The following is a 21,368-nucleotide window of genomic DNA, read 5'->3' as shown; positions in this document are numbered from 1 at the left end:
GGCTATGAGGCTGTACCTTGTTATACTGTGGCTATGAGACTGTACCTTGTTATACTACAGTACTGTGGCTATGAGACTGTACCTTGTTATACTGCAGTACTGTGGCTATGAGGCTGTACCTTGTTATACTGCAGTACTGTGGCTATGAGACTGTACCTTGTTATACTGCAGTACTGTGGCTATGAGGCTGTACCTTGTTATACTACAGTACTGTGGCTATGAGACTGTACCTTGTTATACTGCAGTACTGTGGCTATGAGACTGTACCTTGTTATACTGCAGTACTGTGGCTATGAGACTGTACCTTGTTATACTGCAGTACTGTGGCTATGAGGCTGTACCTTGTTATACTGCAGTACTGTGGCAATGAGGCTGTACCTTGTTATACTGTGGCTATGAGACTGTACCTTGTTATACTGTGGCTATGAGGCTGTACCTTGTTATACTGCAGTACTGTGGCTATGAGGCTGTACCTTGTTATACTGCAGTACTGTGGCTATGAGGCTGTACCTTGTTATACTGCAGTACTGTGGCTATGAGACTGTACCTTGTTATACTGTGGCTATGAGACTGTACCTTGTTATACTGCAGTACTGTGGCTATGAGGCTGTACCTTGTTATACTGCAGTACTGTGGCTATGAGACTGTACCTTGTTATACTGCAGTACTGTGGCTATGAGACTGTACCTTGTTATACTGCAGTACTGTGGCTATGAGACTGTACCTTGTTATACTGTGGCTATGAGGCTGTACCTTGTTATATTGTGGCTATGAGACTGTACCTTGATATACTGCAGTACTGTGGCTATGAGACTGTACCTTGTTATACTGCAGTACTGTGGCTATGAGGCTGTACCTTGTTATACTGCAGTACTGTGGCTATGAGACTGTACCTTGTTATACTGTTGCTATGAGGCTGTACCTTGTTATACTACAGTACTGTGGCTATGAGGCTGTACCTTGTTATACTGTGGCTATGAGACTGTACCTTGTTATACTGCAGTACTGTGGCTATGAGACTGTACCTTGTTATACTGCAGTACTGTGGCTATGAGGCTGTACCTTGTTATACTGCAGTACTGTGGTTATGAGACTGTACCTTGTTATACTGTGGCTATGAGACTGTACCTTGTTATACTGCAGTACTGTGGCTATGAGACTGTACCTTGTTATACTGCAGTACTGTGGCTATGAGGCTGTACCTTGTTATACTGCAGTACTGTGGCTATGAGACTGTACCTTGTTATACTGTGGCTATGAGGCTGTACCTTGTTATACTACAGTACTGTGGCTATGAGGCTGTACCTTGTTATACTGTGGCTATGAGACTGTACCTTGTTATACTGCAGTACTGTGGCTATGAGACTGTACCTTGTTATACTGCAGTACTGTGGCTATGAGGCTGTACCTTGTTATACTGCAGTACTGTGGCTATGAGGCTGTACCTTGTTATACTGTGGCTATGAGACTGTACCTTGTTATACTACAGTACTGTGGCTATGAGACTGTACCTTGTTATACTGCAGTACTGTGGCTATGAGACTGTACCTTGTTATACTGCAGTACTGTGGCTATGAGACTGTACCTTGTTATACTGCAGTACTGTGGCTATGAGGCTGTACCTTGTTATACTGCAGTACTGTGGCTATGAGGCTGTACCTTGTTAAACTGTGGCTATGAGACTGTACCTTGTTATACTACAGTACTGTGGCTATGAGGCTGTACCTTGTTATACTGCAGTACTGTGGCTATGAGACTGTACCTTGTTATACTGCAGTACTGTGGCTATGAGGCTGTACCTTGTTATACTGCAGTACTGTGGCTATGAGGCTGTACCTTGTTATACTGCAGTACTGTGGCTATGAGGCTGTACCTTGTTATACTGCAGTACTGTGGCTATGAGTCTGTACCTTGTTATACTGCAGTACTGTGGCTATGAGACTGTACCTTGTTATACTGCAGTACTGTGGCTATGAGACTGTACCTTGTTATACTGTGGCTATGAGGCTGCACCTTGTTATACTACACCTGCAGTACTGTGGCTATGAGGCTGTACCTTGTTATACTGCAGTACTGTGGCTATGAGGCTGTACCTTGTTATACTGCAGTACTGTGGCTATGAGGCTGTACCTTGTTATACTACACCTGCAGTACTGTGGCTATGAGGCTGTACCTTGTTATACTGCAGTACTGTGGCTATGAGGCTGTACCTTGTTATACTACAGTACTGTGGCTATGAGACTGTACCTTGTTATACTGCAGTACTGTGGCTATGAGACTGTACCTTGTTATACTACACCTGCAGTACTGTGGCTATGAGGCTGTACCTTGTTATACTACATTACTGTGGCTATGAGACTGTACCTTGTTATACTGCAGTACTGTGGCTATGAGACTGTACCTTGTTATACTGCAGTACTGTGGCTATGAGGCTGTACCTTGTTATACTACAGTACTGTGGCTGTGAGACTGTACCTTGTTATACTGCAGTACTGTGGCTATGAGACTGTACCTTGTTATACTACACCTGCAGTACTGTGGCTATGAGACTGTACCTTGTTATACTGCAGTACTGTGGCTATGAGACTGTACCTTGTTATACTGCAGTACTGTGGCTATGAGACTGTACCTTGTTATACTGCAGTACTGTGGCTATGAGACTGTACCTTGTTATATTGCAGTACTGTGGCTATGAGACTGTACCTTGTTATACTGCAGTACTGTGGCTATGAGACTGTACCTTGTTATACTGCAGTACTGTGGCTATGAGGCTGTACCTTGTTATACTGCAGTACTGTGGCTATGAGACTGTACCTTGTTATACTGTGGCTATGAGGCTGTACCTTGTTATATTGCAGTACTGTGGCTATGAGACTGTACCTTGTTATACTACAGTACTGTGGCTATGAGACTGTACCTTGTTATACTGCAGTACTGTGGCTATGAGACTGTACCTTGTTATACTGCAGTACTGTGGCTATGAGGCTGTACCTTGTTATACTGCAGTAATGTGGCTATGAGGCTGTACCTTGTTATACTACACCTGCAGTACTGTGGCTATGAGACTGTACCTTGTTATACTGCAGTACTGTGGCTATGAGGCTGTACCTTGTTATACTGCAGTCCTGTGGCTATGAGGCTGTACCTTGTTATACTGTGGCTATGAGTCTGTACCTTGTTATACTGCAGTACTGTGGCTATGAGGCTGTACCTTGTTATACTGCAGTACTGTGGCTATGAGACTGTACCTTGTTATACTGCAGTACTGTGGCTATGAGGCTGTACCTTGTTATACTGCAGTACTGTGGCTATGAGACTGTACCTTGTTATACTGCAGTACTGTGGCTATGAGACTGTACCTTGTTATACTGCAGTACTGTGGCTATGAGACTGTACCTTGTTATACTGCAGTACTGTGGCTATGAGGCTGTACCTTGTTATACTGCAGTACTGTGGCTATGAGACTGTACCTTGTTATACTGCAGTACTGTGGCTATGAGTCTGTACCTTGTTATACTGCAGTACTGTGGCTATGAGGCTGTACCTTGTTATACTGTGGCTATGAGGCTGTACCTTGTTATACTGCAGTACTGTGGCTATGAGGCTGTACCTTGTTATACTGCAGTACTGTGGCTATGAGACTGTACCTTGTTATACTGTGGCTATGAGGCTGTACCTTGTTATACTGCAGTACTGTGGCTATGAGACTGTACCTTGTTATACTGCAGTACTGTGGCTATGAGACTGTACCTTGTTATACTGCAGTACTGTGGCTATGAGACTGTACCTTGTTATACTGCAGTACTGTGGCTATGAGACTGTACCTTGTTATACTGTGGCTATGAGGCTGTACCTTGTTATACTACACCTGCAGTACTGTGGCTATGAGGCTGTACCTTGTTATACTGCAGTACTGTGGCTATGAGACTGTACCTTGTTATACTACAGTACTGTGGCTATGAGACTGTACCTTGTTATACTGCAGTACTGTGGCTATGAGACTGTACCTTGTTATACTACACCTGCAGTACTGTGGCTATGAGGCTGTACCTTGTTATACTACAGTACTGTGGCTATGAGACTGTACCTTGTTATACTGTGGCTATGAGACTGTACCTTGTTATACTGCAGTACTGTGGCTATGAGACTGTACCTTGTTATACTGCAGTACTGTGGCTATGAGACTGTACCTTGTTATACTGCAGTACTGTGGCTATGAGACTGTACCTTGTTATACTGCAGTACTGTGGCTATGAGACTGTACCTTGTTATACTGCAGTACTGTGGCTATGAGACTGTACCTTGTTATACTGTGGCTATGAGACTGTACCTTGTTATACTACAGTACTGTGGCTATGAGACTGTACATTATTGCAGCTGGTCAGGATTGTGTGTTCTTCATACATTCTATTAGCAAAGAGTTCCTCCTGGTTTCAACAATGATCCCCCCCCCCCCCCCCCCCCCCCCCCCCCCTTATTGTTCTCTCTCTTGTGAGAATAGCTGTCTATAAAATACATGACTTAAGAAATCAAATGTTGTGTGACCTGTAAATCCTCTCTGTCTCTCTACCCGTCTGACTTCCTGTGTGTTGTCAGGAGCCGTGTTCTGCTGTTCTGGGCTACGGTAAGAAGGGAGACAAGTCCATCAGGAACGGACTCAACTGGCTGCTGAACAACATTGCTAAAGACTACGAAGCCATCTCTGAACGCGTCCGGAAGGACACGGCCGAACAGAGGGCTCAGGAGGAACAGGAGAAGAGAGAGAGACAGGAGAGAGTACGGAGGATACGGGAGGAGAGGTGAGGAGGAGACAGGAGAGGAGGAGGAGAGAGGTGAGGAGGAGGAGAGAGGAGAGAGGTGAGGAGGAGGAGAGGAGGAGAGGAGAGGAGGAGAGGTGAGAGGGAGGAGAGAGGTGAGGAGGAGAGAGGTGCGAGGTGAGGGGGAGAGAGGTGAGGGGGAGAGAGGTGAGGGGGAGAGAGTGGAGGAGGAGAGAGGGGAGGAGGAGAGTGGAGAGGAGGAGGAGGAAGAGGAGGAGGAGAGAGGGAGGAGGAGAGTGGAGAGGAGGAGGAGGAGGAGAGTGGAGAGGAGAAGGAGAGAGGAGGAGGAAGAGGAGAGAGGAGGAGGAGGAGAGAGGGAGGAGGAGAGAGGGAGGAGGAGGAGAGAGGGAGGAGGAGAGAGGGAGGAGGAGAGAGGGGAGAGGAGGAGAGTGGAGAGGAGGAGAGTGGAGAGGAGGAGGAGGAGAGTGGAGAGGAGAAGGAGAGAGGAGGAGGAAGAGGAGAGAGGAGGAGGAGGAGGAGAGAGGGAGGAGGAGAGAGGGGAGAGGAGGAGAGTGGAAGAGAGGAGGAGAGTGGAGAGGAGAGGGGGAGGAGGAGGAGAGTGGAGAGTAGGAAGAGGAGCGAGGAGGAAGAGGAGCGAGGAGGAGGAAGACGGGAGGTGAGGAGGAAGAGGAGTGGAGGAGAGTGGAGAGGTGGAGAGGAGGAGGAGGTGAGAGGAGGAGAGAGGTGAGAGGAGGAGAGAGTACGGAGGATACGGGAGGAGAGGTGAGGAGGAGAGAAAGGAGAGAGTACGGAGGATACGGGAGGTGAGGAGGAGGAGGAGAGGTGAGGAGGAGGAGAGGTGAGGAGGAGGAGGAGGAGGAGAGGTGAGGAGGAGGAGAGGTGAGGAGGAGGAGAGGTGAGGAGGAGGAGGAGGAGAGGTGAGGAGGAGGAGGAGACGAACTTTACTGTAGTGACATTAACCAGCTGGTTAGGAGAGATATCACACCTTAGTGACATTAACCAGCTGGTTAGCAGAGATATCACACCTTAGTGACATTAACCAGCTGGTTAGGAGAGATATCACACCTTAGTGACATTAACCAGCTGGTTATGAGAGATATCACACCTTAGTGAAGGGAACATTAACCAGCTGGTTAGGAGAGATATCACACCTTAGTGACATTAACCAGCTGGTTAGGAGAGATATCACACCTTAGTGACATTAACCAGCTGGTTATGAGAGATATCACACCTTAGTGAAGGGAACATTAACCAGCTGGTTAGGAGAGATATCACACCTTAGTGACATTAACCAGCTGGTTATGAGAGATATCACACCTTAGTGAAGGGAACATTAACCAGCTGGTTAGGAGAGATATCACACCTTAGTGAAGGGAACATTAACCAGCTGGTTAGGAGAGATATCACACCTTAGTGAAGGGAACATTAACCAGCTGGTTAGGAGAGATATCACACCTTAGTGACATTAACCAGCTGGTTATGAGAGATATCACACCTTAGTGACATTAACCAGCTGGTTATGAGAGATATCACACCTTAGTGAAGGGAACATTAACCAGCTGGTTATGAGAGATATCACACCTTAGTGACATTAACCAGCTGGTTAGGAGAGATATCACACCTTAGTGACATTAACCAGCTGGTTATGAGAGATATCACACCTAAGTGACATTAACCAGGTGGTTAGGAGAGATATCACACCTTAGTGACATTAACCAGCTGGTTATGAGAGATATCACACCTTAGTGACATTAACCAGCTGGTTAGGAGAGATATCACACCTTAGTGACATTAACCAGGTGGTTAGGAGAGATATCACACCTTAGTGAAGGGAACATTAACCAGCTGGTTATGAGAGATATCACACCTTAGTGACATTAACCAGCTGGTTATGAGAGATATCACACCTTAGTGACATTAACCAGCTGGTTAGAAGAGATATCACACCTTAGTGAAGGGAACATTAACCAGCTGGTTATGAGAGATATCACACCTTAGTGAAGGGAACATTAACCAGCTGGTTATGAGAGATATCACACCTTAGTGACATTAACCAGCTGGTTAGGAGAGATATCACACCTTAGTGACATTAACCAGCTGGTTAGAAGAGATATCACACCTTAGTGAAGGGAACATTAACCAGCTGGTTAGGAGAGATATCACACCTTAGTGATTGGAACATTAACCAGCTGGTTAGGAGAGATATCACACCTTAGTGAAGGGAACATTAACCAGCTGGTTAGGAGAGATATCACACCTTAGTGATTGGAACATTAACCAGCTGGTTAGGATAGATATCACACCTTAGTGAATGGAACATTAACCAGCTGGTTAGGAGAGATATCACACCTTAGTGAAGGGAACATTAACCAGCTGGTTAGGAGAGATATCACACCTTAGTGAAGGGAACATTGACCAGCTGGTTAGGAGAGATATCACACCTTAGTGAAGGGAACATTAACCAGCTGGTTAGGAGAGATATCACACCTTAGTGAAGGGAACATTAACCAGCTGGTTAGGAGAGATATCACACCTTAGTGAAGGGAACATTAACCAGCTGGTTAGGAGAGATATCACACCTTAGTGAAGGGAACATTAACCAGCTGGTTAGGAGAGATATCACACCTTAGTGAAGGGAACATTAACCAGCTGGTTAGGAGAGATATCACACCTTAGTGAAGGGAACATTAACCAGCTGGTTAGGAGAGATATCACACCTTAGTGATTGGAACATTAACCAGCTGGTTAGGAGAGATATCACACCTTAGTGAAGGGAACATTAACCAGCTGGTTAGGAGAGATATCACACCTTAGTGACATTAACCAGCTGGTTAGGAGAGATATCACACCTTAGTGAAGGGAACATTAACCAGCTGGTTAGGAGAGATATCACACCTTAGTGAAGGGAACATTAACCAGCTGGTTAGGAGAGATATCACACCTTAGTGATGGGAACATTGACCAGCTGGTTAGGAGAGATATCACACCTTAGTGAAGGGAACATTAACCAGCTGGTTAGGAGAGATATCACACCTTAGTGAAGGGAACATTAACCAGCTGGTTAGGAGAGATATCACACCTTAGTGAAGGGAACATTAACCAGTTGGTTAGGAGAGATATCACACCTTAGTGACATTAACCAGCTGGTTAGGAGAGATATCACACCTTAGTGAAGGGAACATTGACCAGCTGGTTAGGAGAGATATCACACCTTAGTGAAGGGAACATTAACCAGCTGGTTAGGAGAGATATCACACCTTAGTGAAGGGAACATTAACCAGCTGGTTAGGAGAGATATCACACCTTAGTGAAGGGAACATTAACCAGCTGGTTAGGAGAGATATCACACCTTAGTGAAGGGAACATTAACCAGCTGGTTAGGAGAGATATCACACCTTAGTGAAGGGAACATTGACCAGCTGGTTAGGAGAGATATCACACCTTAGTGAAGGGAACATTAACCAGCTGGTTAGGAGAGATATCACACCTTAGTGAAGGGAACATTGACCAGCTGGTTAGGAGAGATATCACACCTTAGTGGAGGGAACATTAACCAGCTGGTTAGGAGAGATATCACACCTTAGTGAAGGGAACATTGACCAGCTGGTTAGGAGAGATATCACACCTTAGTGAAGGGAACATTAACCAGCTGGTTATGAGAGATATCACACCTTAGTGACATTAACCAGCTGGTTAGGAGAGATATCACACCTTAGTGAAGGGAACATTAACCAGCTGGTTAGGAGAGATATCACACCTTAGTGAAGGGAACATTAACCAGCTGGTTAGGAGAGATATCACACCTTAGTGACATTAACCAGCTGGTTAGGAGAGATATCACACCTTAGTGAAGGGAACATTAACCAGCTGGTTAGGAGAGATATCACACCTTAGTGGAGGGAACATTAACCAGCTGGTTAGGAGAGATATCACACCTTAGTGAAGGGAACATTAACCAGCTGGTTAGGAGAGATATCACACCTTAGTGACATTAACCAGCTGGTTAGGAGAGATATCACACCTTAGTGAAGGGAACATTAACCAGCTGGTTAGGAGAGATATCACACCTTAGTGAAGGGAACATTAACCAGCTGGTTAGGAGAGATATCACACCTTAGTGATGGGAACATTGACCAGCTGGTTAGGAGAGATATCACACCTTAGTGAAGGGAACATTAACCAGCTGGTTAGGAGAGATATCACACCTTAGTGAAGGGAACATTAACCAGCTGGTTAGGAGAGATATCACACCTTAGTGAAGGGAACATTAACCAGTTGGTTAGGAGAGATATCACACCTTAGTGACATTAACCAGCTGGTTAGGAGAGATATCACACCTTAGTGAAGGGAACATTAACCAGCTGGTTAGGAGAGATATCACACCTTAGTGAAGGGAACATTGACCAGCTGGTTAGGAGAGATATCACACCTTAGTGAAGGGAACATTAACCAGCTGGTTAGGAGAGATATCACACCTTAGTGAAGGGAACATTAACCAGCTGGTTAGGAGAGATATCACACCTTAGTGAAGGGAACATTAACCAGCTGGTTAGGAGAGATATCACACCTTAGTGAAGGGAACATTAACCAGCTGGTTAGGAGAGATATCACACCTTAGTGAAGGGAACATTAACCAGCTGGTTAGGAGAGATATCACACCTTAGTGAAGGGAACATTAACCAGCTGGTTAGGAGAGATATCACACCTTAGTGACATTAACCAGCTGGTTATGAGAGATATCACACCTTAGTGACATTAACCAGCTGGTTATGAGAGATATCACACCTTAGTGAAGGGAACATTAACCAGCTGGTTATGAGAGATATCACACCTTAGTGACATTAACCAGCTGGTTATGAGAGATATCACACCTAAGTGACATTAACCAGGTGGTTAGGAGAGATATCACACCTTAGTGACATTAACCAGCTGGTTATGAGAGATATCACACCTTAGTGACATTAACCAGCTGGTTAGGAGAGATATCACACCTTAGTGACATTAACCAGGTGGTTAGGAGAGATATCACACCTTAGTGAAGGGAACATTAACCAGCTGGTTATGAGAGATATCACACCTTAGTGACATTAACCAGCTGGTTATGAGAGATATCACACCTTAGTGACATTAACCAGCTGGTTAGAAGAGATATCACACCTTAGTGAAGGGAACATTAACCAGCTGGTTATGAGAGATATCACACCTTAGTGAAGGGAACATTAACCAGCTGGTTATGAGAGATATCACACCTTAGTGACATTAACCAGCTGGTTAGGAGAGATATCACACCTTAGTGACATTAACCAGCTGGTTAGAAGAGATATCACACCTTAGTGAAGGGAACATTAACCAGCTGGTTAGGAGAGATATCACACCTTAGTGATTGGAACATTAACCAGCTGGTTAGGAGAGATATCACACCTTAGTGAAGGGAACATTAACCAGCTGGTTAGGAGAGATATCACACCTTAGTGATTGGAACATTAACCAGCTGGTTAGGATAGATATCACACCTTAGTGAATGGAACATTAACCAGCTGGTTAGGAGAGATATCACACCTTAGTGAAGGGAACATTAACCAGCTGGTTAGGAGAGATATCACACCTTAGTGAAGGGAACATTGACCAGCTGGTTAGGAGAGATATCACACCTTAGTGAAGGGAACATTAACCAGCTGGTTAGGAGAGATATCACACCTTAGTGAAGGGAACATTAACCAGCTGGTTAGGAGAGATATCACACCTTAGTGAAGGGAACATTAACCAGCTGGTTAGGAGAGATATCACACCTTAGTGAAGGGAACATTAACCAGCTGGTTAGGAGAGATATCACACCTTAGTGAAGGGAACATTAACCAGCTGGTTAGGAGAGATATCACACCTTAGTGAAGGGAACATTAACCAGCTGGTTAGGAGAGATATCACACCTTAGTGATTGGAACATTAACCAGCTGGTTAGGAGAGATATCACACCTTAGTGAAGGGAACATTAACCAGCTGGTTAGGAGAGATATCACACCTTAGTGACATTAACCAGCTGGTTAGGAGAGATATCACACCTTAGTGAAGGGAACATTAACCAGCTGGTTAGGAGAGATATCACACCTTAGTGAAGGGAACATTAACCAGCTGGTTAGGAGAGATATCACACCTTAGTGATGGGAACATTGACCAGCTGGTTAGGAGAGATATCACACCTTAGTGAAGGGAACATTAACCAGCTGGTTAGGAGAGATATCACACCTTAGTGAAGGGAACATTAACCAGCTGGTTAGGAGAGATATCACACCTTAGTGAAGGGAACATTAACCAGTTGGTTAGGAGAGATATCACACCTTAGTGACATTAACCAGCTGGTTAGGAGAGATATCACACCTTAGTGAAGGGAACATTGACCAGCTGGTTAGGAGAGATATCACACCTTAGTGAAGGGAACATTAACCAGCTGGTTAGGAGAGATATCACACCTTAGTGAAGGGAACATTAACCAGCTGGTTAGGAGAGATATCACACCTTAGTGAAGGGAACATTAACCAGCTGGTTAGGAGAGATATCACACCTTAGTGAAGGGAACATTAACCAGCTGGTTAGGAGAGATATCACACCTTAGTGAAGGGAACATTGACCAGCTGGTTAGGAGAGATATCACACCTTAGTGAAGGGAACATTAACCAGCTGGTTAGGAGAGATATCACACCTTAGTGAAGGGAACATTGACCAGCTGGTTAGGAGAGATATCACACCTTAGTGGAGGGAACATTAACCAGCTGGTTAGGAGAGATATCACACCTTAGTGAAGGGAACATTGACCAGCTGGTTAGGAGAGATATCACACCTTAGTGAAGGGAACATTAACCAGCTGGTTATGAGAGATATCACACCTTAGTGACATTAACCAGCTGGTTAGGAGAGATATCACACCTTAGTGAAGGGAACATTAACCAGCTGGTTAGGAGAGATATCACACCTTAGTGAAGGGAACATTAACCAGCTGGTTAGGAGAGATATCACACCTTAGTGACATTAACCAGCTGGTTAGGAGAGATATCACACCTTAGTGAAGGGAACATTAACCAGCTGGTTAGGAGAGATATCACACCTTAGTGGAGGGAACATTAACCAGCTGGTTAGGAGAGATATCACACCTTAGTGAAGGGAACATTAACCAGCTGGTTAGGAGAGATATCACACCTTAGTGACATTAACCAGCTGGTTAGGAGAGATATCACACCTTAGTGAAGGGAACATTAACCAGCTGGTTAGGAGAGATATCACACCTTAGTGAAGGGAACATTAACCAGCTGGTTAGGAGAGATATCACACCTTAGTGATGGGAACATTGACCAGCTGGTTAGGAGAGATATCACACCTTAGTGAAGGGAACATTAACCAGCTGGTTAGGAGAGATATCACACCTTAGTGAAGGGAACATTAACCAGCTGGTTAGGAGAGATATCACACCTTAGTGAAGGGAACATTAACCAGTTGGTTAGGAGAGATATCACACCTTAGTGACATTAACCAGCTGGTTAGGAGAGATATCACACCTTAGTGAAGGGAACATTAACCAGCTGGTTAGGAGAGATATCACACCTTAGTGAAGGGAACATTGACCAGCTGGTTAGGAGAGATATCACACCTTAGTGAAGGGAACATTAACCAGCTGGTTAGGAGAGATATCACACCTTAGTGAAGGGAACATTAACCAGCTGGTTAGGAGAGATATCACACCTTAGTGAAGGGAACATTAACCAGCTGGTTAGGAGAGATATCACACCTTAGTGAAGGGAACATTAACCAGCTGGTTAGGAGAGATATCACACCTTAGTGAAGGGAACATTGACCAGCTGGTTAGGAGAGATATCACACCTTAGTGAAGGGAACATTAACCAGCTGGTTAGGAGAGATATCACACCTTAGTGAAGGGAACATTGACCAGCTGGTTAGGAGAGATATCACACCTTAGTGGAGGGAACATTAACCAGCTGGTTAGGAGAGATATCACACCTTAGTGAAGGGAACATTGACCAGCTGGTTAGGAGAGATATTACACCTTAGTGAAGGGAACATTAACCAGCTGGTTATGAGAGATATCACACCTTAGTGACATTAACCAGCTGGTTAGGAGAGATATCACACCTTAGTGAAGGGAACATTAACCAGCTGGTTAGGAGAGATATCACACCTTAGTGAAGGGAACATTAACCAGCTGGTTAGGAGAGATATCACACCTTAGTGACATTAACCAGCTGGTTAGGAGAGATATCACACCTTAGTGAAGGGAACATTAACCAGCTGGTTAGGAGAGATATCACACCTTAGTGGAGGGAACATTAACCAGCTGGTTAGGAGAGATATCACACCTTAGTGAAGGGAACATTGACCAGCTGGTTAGGAGAGATATCACACCTTAGTGAAGGGAACATTAACCAGCTGGTTAGGAGAGATATCACACCTTAGTGAAGGGAACATTAACCAGCTGGTTAGGAGAGATATCACACCTTAGTGAAGGGAACATTAACCAGCTGAATTTTAGGCCGTCATTGTAAATAAGAATGAGTTATTAACTGACTTGCCTAGTTAACATTTGAGGTAAATAAAAAAAAAGTTATTTTGTTCCCCTGATCCCAGAGACCGTCAGGAGAAAGAGGAGGCGGAGAGGGAGGGTCGGACACTGCAGGAGGAGGAGGAGACCGACGACGCCGCCGTACACAGCCCCTTCCAGCCAATCGGCAACGTCATCAATGAGGTGTGGAATACACTGGGCCAATCAGCATCACCTTTGTTGATTTGTTTGAAATGGCACTCTATTCCCTATGTAGTGCACTGGTTTTGACCAGAGCCCTATGTGTTCGGTGTAGTGTCCCCTTTAGGGAATAGGGTGCCATTTGAGCCGCAGGGTCAATGGGTTGGGTGTTTCCATCTGTATTAATGCCATGGGGAGGTTCCATCTGTATTAATGCCATGGGGGGGTTCCAGCTGTATTAATGCCATGGGGAGGTTCCATCTGTATTAATGCCATGGGGAGGTTCCATCTGTATTAATGCCATGGGGGGTTCCAGCTGTATTAATGCCATGGGGGGTTCCAGCTGTATTAATGCCATGGGGAGGCTCCATCTGTATTAATGCCATGGGGAGGTTCCATCTGTATTAATGCCATGGGGAGGTTCCATCTGTATTAATGCCATGGGAAGGTTCCATCTGTATTAATGCCATGGGGTGTTTCCATCTGTGTTAATGACATGGGCAGGTACCATCTGTATTAATGCCATGGGGTGGTTCCTTCTGTATTAATGCCATGGGGAGGTTCCATCTGTATTAATGCCATGGGGAGGTTCCATCTGTATTAATACCATGGGGGGTTCCAGCTGTATTAATGCCATGGGGAAGTTCCATCTGTATTAATGCCATGGGGGGGTCCAGCTGTATTAATGCCATGGGGGGTTCCAGCTGTATTAATGCCATGGGGAGGTTCCATCTGTATTAATGCCATGGGGGGGTCCAGCTGTATTAATGCCATGGGGAGGTTCCAGCTGTATTAATGCCATGGGGGGTCCAGCTGTATTAATGCCATGGGGGGTCCAGCTGTATTAATGCCATGGGGTGGTTCCAGCTGTATTAATGCCATGGGGGGGTTCCAGCTGTATTAATGCCATGGGGGGTTCCAGCTGTATTAATGCCATGGGGAGGTGTTCCATCTGTATTAATGCCACGGGGTGGGTTCCAGCTGTATTAATGCCATGGGGGGGGGGGGGGGGGGGTCCAGCTGTATTAATGCCATGGGGGGGTTCCAGCTGTACTAATGCCATGGGGTGTTCCATCTGTATTAATGCCATGGGGTGGTTCCAGCTGTATTAATGCAATGGGGAGGTTCCAGCTGTATTAATGCCATGGGGGGGTTCCAGCTGTATTAATGCCATGGGGAGGTGTTCCATCTGTATTAATGCCATGGGGGGAGGTTCCAGCTGTTTTAATGCCATGGGGGGGTTCCAGCTGTATTAATGCCATGGGGTGGTTCCAGCTGTATTAATGCCATGGGGAGGTTCCAGCTGTGTTAATGCCATGGGGTGGTTCCAGCTGTATTAATGCCATGGGGGGTCCAGCTGTATTAATGCCACGGGGTGGGTTCCAGCTGTATTAATGCCATGGGGAGGTTCCAGCTGTGTTACTGCCATGGGGGGTTCCAGCTGTATTAATGCCATGGGGGGTCCCATCTGTATTAATGCCATGGGGGGTGCAGCTGTATTAATGGGTGTGTACCATGGGTGTTCCATCCATGCAGAATGAAGACAAGCTGAAGAAGAGACCGACAGGAGGGCAGGTGGGTGGTGCCAACGATGCTAGAGAAGGAGGGCAGGAAGAGGAGGAGGAGGAAGAGGACAGCGAGAGACAGACTCCAGAGAGCGGTGCAGCCTCAGTGGAGCGGACGAAGAAGAAGACTAGTAAACTGAGACTGAAGAGGAAACACAGAGTGGACCCCCTGAGGACGGAGGAGACAGCAGCCCCCGAGAGCCCCACACCTCCTCCACTACCTGGTGAGAGACACCTCCACCACTACCTGGTGAGAGATACCCACACCTCCACCACTCCCCCGAGAGCCCCACACCTCCTCCACTACCTGGTGAGATACCTCCACCACTACCTGGTGAGAGACACACCTCCACCACTACCTGGTGAGAGACACACCTCCTCCACTACCTGGTGAGAGACACACCTCCACCACTACCTGGTGAGAGACACACCTCCACCACTACCTGGTGAGAGACACACCTCCACCACTCCCTGGTGAGAGACACACCTCCACCACTCCCTGGTGAGAGACACACCTCCACCACTACCTGGTGAGAGAGACACACCTCCACCACTACCTGGTGAGAGACACACCTCCACCACTACCTGGTGAGAGAGACACACCTCCACCACTACCTGGTGAGAGAGACACACCTCCACCACTACCTGGTGAGAGAGACACACCTCCACCACTACCTGGTGAGAGAGACACACCTCCACCACTACCTGGTGAGAGAGACACACCTCCACCACTACCTGGTGAGAGAGACACACCTCCACCACTACCTGGTGAGATACCCACACCTCCACCACTACCTGGTGAGATACCCACACCTCCACCACTACCTGGTGAGATACCCACACCTCCACCACTACCTGGTGAGAGAGACACACCTCCACCACTACCTGGTGAGAGACACACCTCCACCACTCCCTGGTGAGAGACACACCTCCACCACTCCCTGGTGAGAGACACACCTCCACCACTACCTGGTGAGAGAGACACACCTCCACCACTACCTGGTGAGAGACACACCTCCACCACTACCTGGTGAGAGAGACACACCTCCACCACTACCTGGTGAGAGAGACACACCTCCACCACTACCTGGTGAGAGAGACACACCTCCACCACTACCTGGTGAGAGAGACACACCTCCACCACTACCTGGTGAGAGAGACACACCTCCACCACTACCTGGTGAGAGACATACCTCCACCACTACCTGGTGAGAGAGACACACCTCCACCACTACCTGGTGAGAGAGACACACCTCCACCACTACCTGGTGAGATACCCACACCTCCACCACTACCTGGTGAGATACCCACACCTCCACCACTACCTGGTGAGATACCCACACCTCCACCACTACCTGGTGAGAGAGACACACCTCCACCACTACCTGGTGAAAGAGACACACCTCCACCACTACCTGGTGAGAGAGACACACCTCCACCATTACCTGGTGAGAGAGACACACCTCCACCACTACCTGGTGAGAGAGACACACCTCCACCACTACCTGGTGAGAGAGACACACCTCCACCACTACCTGGTGAGAGAGACACACCTCCACCACTACCTGGTGAGATACCCACACCTCCACCACTACCTGGTGAGATACCCACACCTCCACCACTACCTGGTGAGATACCCACACCTCCACCACTACCTGGTGAGATACCCACACCTCCACCACTACCTGGTGAGATACCCACACCTCCACCACTACCTGGTGAGATACCCACACCTCCACCACTACCTGGTGAGATACCCACACCTCCACCACTACCTGGTGAGATACCCACACCTCCACCACTACCTGGTGAGATACCCACACCTCCACCACTACCTGGTGAGACACCCACACCTCCACCACTACCTGGTGAGACACCCACACCTCCACCACTACCTGGTGAGACACCCACACCTCCACCACTACCTGGTGAGACACCCACACCTCCACCACTACCTGGTGAGACACCCACACCTCCACCACTACCTGGTGAGACACCCACACCTCCACCACTACCTGGTGAGACACCCACACCTCCACCACTACCTGGTGAGACACCCACACCTCCACCACTACCTGGTGAGACACCCACACCTCCACCACTACCTGGTGAGACACCCACACCTCCACCACTACCTGGTGAGACACCCACACCTCCACCACTACCTGGTGAGACACCCACACCTCCACCACTACCTGGTGAGACACCCACACCTCCACCACTACCTGGTGAGACACCCACACCTCCACCACTACCTGGTGAGACACCCACACCTCCACCACTACCTGGTGAGACACCCACACCCCCACCACTACCTGGTGAGACACCCACACCTCCACCACTACCTGGTGAGACACCCACACCTCCACCACTACCTGGTGAGAGACACACCTCCACCACTACCTGGTGAGAGATACCCACACCTCCACCACTACCTGGTGAGAGAGACACACACACTTTTAATCCTTCCATAGGTGTGGCAGACCAATGACTGGGCTGGAACCCAGTTTAATCAGTATTAATCAACATGTTGATTTCTTTACTTTCTTTGTTTTAGTGGGATGGGCTTCTACTAATAATGTATTTAGTTGTTGTTTTAGTGGGATGGGCTTCTACTAATAATGTATTTAGTTGTTGTTTTAGTGGGATGGGCTTCTACTAATAATGTGTTTAGTTGTTGTTGTTTTAGTGGGATGGGCTTCTACTAATAATGTGTTTAGTTGTTGTTGTTTTAGTGGGATGGGCTTCTACTAATAATGTGTTTAGTTGTTGTTTTAGTGGGATGGGCTTCTACTAATAATGTGTTTAGTTGTTGTTGTTTTAGTGGGATGGGCTTCTACTAATAATGTGTTTAGTTGTTGTTTTAGTGGGATGGGCTTCTACTAATAATGTGTTTAGTTGTTGTTTTAGTGGGATGGGCTTCTACTAATAATGTGTTTAGTTGTTGTTTTAGTGGGATGGGCTTCTACTAATAATGTGTTTAGTTGTTGTTGTTTTAGTGGGATGGGCTTCTACTAATAATGTGTTTAGTTGTTGTTGTTTTAGTGGGATGGGCTTCTACTAATAATGTATTTAGTTGTTGTTGTTTTAGTGGGATGGGCTTCTACTGATAATGTGTTTAGTTGTTGTTTTAGTGGGATGGGCTTCTACTAATAATGTGTTTAGTTGTTGTTGTTTTAGTGGGATGGGCTTCTACTAATAATGTGTTTAGTTGTTGTTGTTTTAGTGGGATGGGCTTCTACTAATAATGTATTTAGTTGTTGTTGTTTTAGTGGGATGGGCTTCTACTAATAATGTGTTTAGTTGTTGTTGTTTTAGTGGGATGGGCTTCTACTAATAATGTGTTTAGTTGTTGTTGTTTTAGTGGGATGGGCTTCTACTAATAATGTGTTTAGTTGTTGTTTTAGTGGGATGGGCTTCTACTAATAATGTGTTTAGTTGTTGTTTTAGTGGGATGGGCTTCTACTAATAATGTGTTTAGTTGTTGTTTTAGTGGGGTGGGCTTCTACTAATAATGTGTTTAGTTGTTGTTTTAGTGGGATGGGCTTCTACTAATAATGTGTTTAGTTGTTGTTGTTTTAGTGGGATGGGCTTCTACTAATAATGTGTTTAGTTGTTGTTGTTTTAGTGGGATGGGCTTCTACTAATAATGTGTTTAGTTGTTGTTGTTTTAGTGGGATGGGCTTCTACTAATAATGTATTTAGTTGTTGTTTTAGTGGGATGGGCTTCTACTGATAATGTGTTTAGTTGTTGTTTTAGTGGGATGGGCTTCTACTAATAATGTGTTTAGTTGTTGTTGTTTTAGTGGGATGGGCTTCTACTAATAATGTGTTTAGTTGTTGTTGTTTTAGTGGGATGGGCTTCTACTAATAATGTATTTAGTTGTTGTTGTTTTAGTGGGATGGGCTTCTACTAATAATGTATTTTGTTGTTGTTTTAGTGGGATGGGCTTCTACTAATAATGTGTTTAGTTGTTGTTTTAGTGGGATGGGCTTCTACTAATAATGTGTTTAGTTGTTGTTTTAGTGGGATGGGCTTCTACTAATAATGTATTTAGTTGTTGTTGTTTTAGTGGGATGGGCTTCTACTAATAATGTGTTTTGTTGTTGTTTTAGTGGGATGGGCTTCTACTAATAATGTATTTAGTTGTTGTTGTTTTAGTGGGATGGGCTTCTACTAATAATGTGTTTAGTTGTTGTTTTAGTGGGATGGGCTTCTACTAATAATGTGTTTTGTTGTTGTTTTAGTGGGATGGGCTTCTACTAATAATGTGTTTTGTTGTTGTTTTAGTGGGATGGGCTTCTACTAATAATGTATTTAGTTGTTGTTTTAGTGGGATGGGCTTCTACTAATAATGTGTTTTGTTGTTGTTTTAGTGGGATGGGCTTCTACTAATAATGTGTTTAGTTGTTGTTGTTTTAGTGGGATGGGCTTCTACTAATAATGTATTTAGTTGTTGTTTTAGTGGGATGGGCTTCTACTAATAATGTGTTTTGTTGTTGTTTTAGTGGGATGGGCTTCTACTAATAATGTATTTAGTTGTTGTTTTAGTGGGATGGGCTTCTACTAATAATGTGTTTTGTTGTTGTTTTAGTGGGATGGGCTTCTACTAATAATGTATTTAGTTGTTGTTTTAGTGGGATGGGCTTCTACTAATAATGTGTTTTGTTGTTGTTTTAGTGGGATGGGCTTCTACTAATAATGTGTTTAGTTGTTGTTGTTTTAGTGGGATGGGCTTCTACTAATAATGTATTTAGTTGTTGTTTTAGTGGGATGGGCTTCTACTGATAATGTATTTAGTTGTTGTTTTAGTGGGATGGGCTTCTACTAATAATGTATTTAGTTGTTGTTTTAGTGGGATGGGCTTCTACTAATAATGTGTTTAGTTGTTGTTGTTTTAGTGGGATGGGCTTCTACTAATAATGTGTTTAGTTGTTGTTGTTTTAGTGGGATGGGCTTCTACTAATAATGTGTTTAGTTGTTGTTTTAGTGGGATGGGCTTCTACTAATAATGTGTTTAGTTGTTGTTGTTTTAGTGGGATGGGCTTCTACTAATAATGTGTTTAGTTGTTGTTGTTTTAGTGGGATGGGCTTCTACTAATAATGTGTTTAGTTGTTGTTTTAGTGGGATGGGCTTCTACTAATAATGTGTTTAGTTGTTGTTTTAGTGGGATGGGCTTCTACCAATAATGTGTTTAGTTGTTGTTGTTTTAGTGGGATGGGCTTCTACTAATAATGTGTTTAGTTGTTGTTGTTTTAGTGGGATGGGCTTCTACTAATAATGTATTTAGTTGTTGTTGTTTTAGTGGGATGGGCTTCTACTGATAATGTGTTTAGTTGTTGTTTTAGTGGGATGGGCTTCTACTAATAATGTGTTTAGTTGTTGTTGTTTTAGTGGGATGGGCTTCTACTAATAATGTGTTTAGTTGTTGTTGTTTTAGTGGGATGGGCTTCTACTAATAATGTATTTAGTTGTTGTTGTTTTAGTGGGATGGGCTTCTACTAATAATGTGTTTAGTTGTTGTTGTTTTAGTGGGATGGGCTTCTACTAATAATGTGTTTAGTTGTTGTTGTTTTAGTGGGATGGGCTTCTACTAATAATGTGTTTAGTTGTTGTTTTAGTGGGATGGGCTTCTACTAATAATGTGTTTAGTTGTTGTTTTAGTGGGATGGGCTTCTACTAATAATGTGTTTAGTTGTTGTTTTAGTGGGGTGGGCTTCTACTAATAATGTGTTTAGTTGTTGTTTTAGTGGGATGGGCTTCTACTAATAATGTGTTTAGTTGTTGTTGTTTTAGTGGGATGGGCTTCTACTAATAATGTGTTTAGTTGTTGTTGTTTTAGTGGGATGGGCTTCTACTAATAATGTGTTTAGTTGTTGTTGTTTTAGTGGGATGGGCTTCTACTAATAATGTATTTAGTTGTTGTTTTAGTGGGATGGGCTTCTACTGATAATGTGTTTAGTTGTTGTTTTAGTGGGATGGGCTTCTACTAATAATGTGTTTAGTTGTTGTTGTTTTAGTGGGATGGGCTTCTACTAATAATGTGTTTAGTTGTTGTTGTTTTAGTGGGATGGGCTTCTACTAATAATGTATTTAGTTGTTGTTGTTTTAGTGGGATGGGCTTCTACTAATAATGTATTTTGTTGTTGTTTTAGTGGGATGGGCTTCTACTAATAATGTGTTTAGTTGTTGTTTTAGTGGGATGGGCTTCTACTAATAATGTGTTTAGTTGTTGTTTTAGTGGGATGGGCTTCTACTAATAATGTATTTAGTTGTT

General features: G+C 44.9%; 1 protein-coding gene across 5 annotated transcripts in view; it reads left to right on the top strand.

Moving 5' to 3' along the window:
- LOC110510643 (ADP-ribosylation factor-like protein 13B) overlaps positions 1 to 21,368 on the top strand; it is a 42,566-nt gene that overhangs the window by 15,348 nt on the left and 5,850 nt on the right. For all 5 annotated transcript variants that reach the window (XM_036951437.1, XM_036951434.1, XM_036951435.1 and 2 more), the window contains exons 6-8: positions 4,597 to 4,799; positions 13,410 to 13,527; positions 15,061 to 15,313. In XM_036951437.1, the coding sequence (XP_036807332.1) occupies positions 4,597 to 4,799; positions 13,410 to 13,527; positions 15,061 to 15,313 (574 nt within the window). The remainder of the gene's footprint in view (positions 1 to 4,596; positions 4,800 to 13,409; positions 13,528 to 15,060; positions 15,314 to 21,368) is intronic.

This window comes from Oncorhynchus mykiss, chromosome 18 (assembly GCF_013265735.2).
Source record: "Oncorhynchus mykiss isolate Arlee chromosome 18, USDA_OmykA_1.1, whole genome shotgun sequence".
Taxonomy (NCBI): Eukaryota; Metazoa; Chordata; class Actinopteri; order Salmoniformes; family Salmonidae; genus Oncorhynchus; species Oncorhynchus mykiss.
Note: the sequence above shows the minus strand (reverse complement) of the source record. Positions and strands in the feature narration are given on the sequence as shown.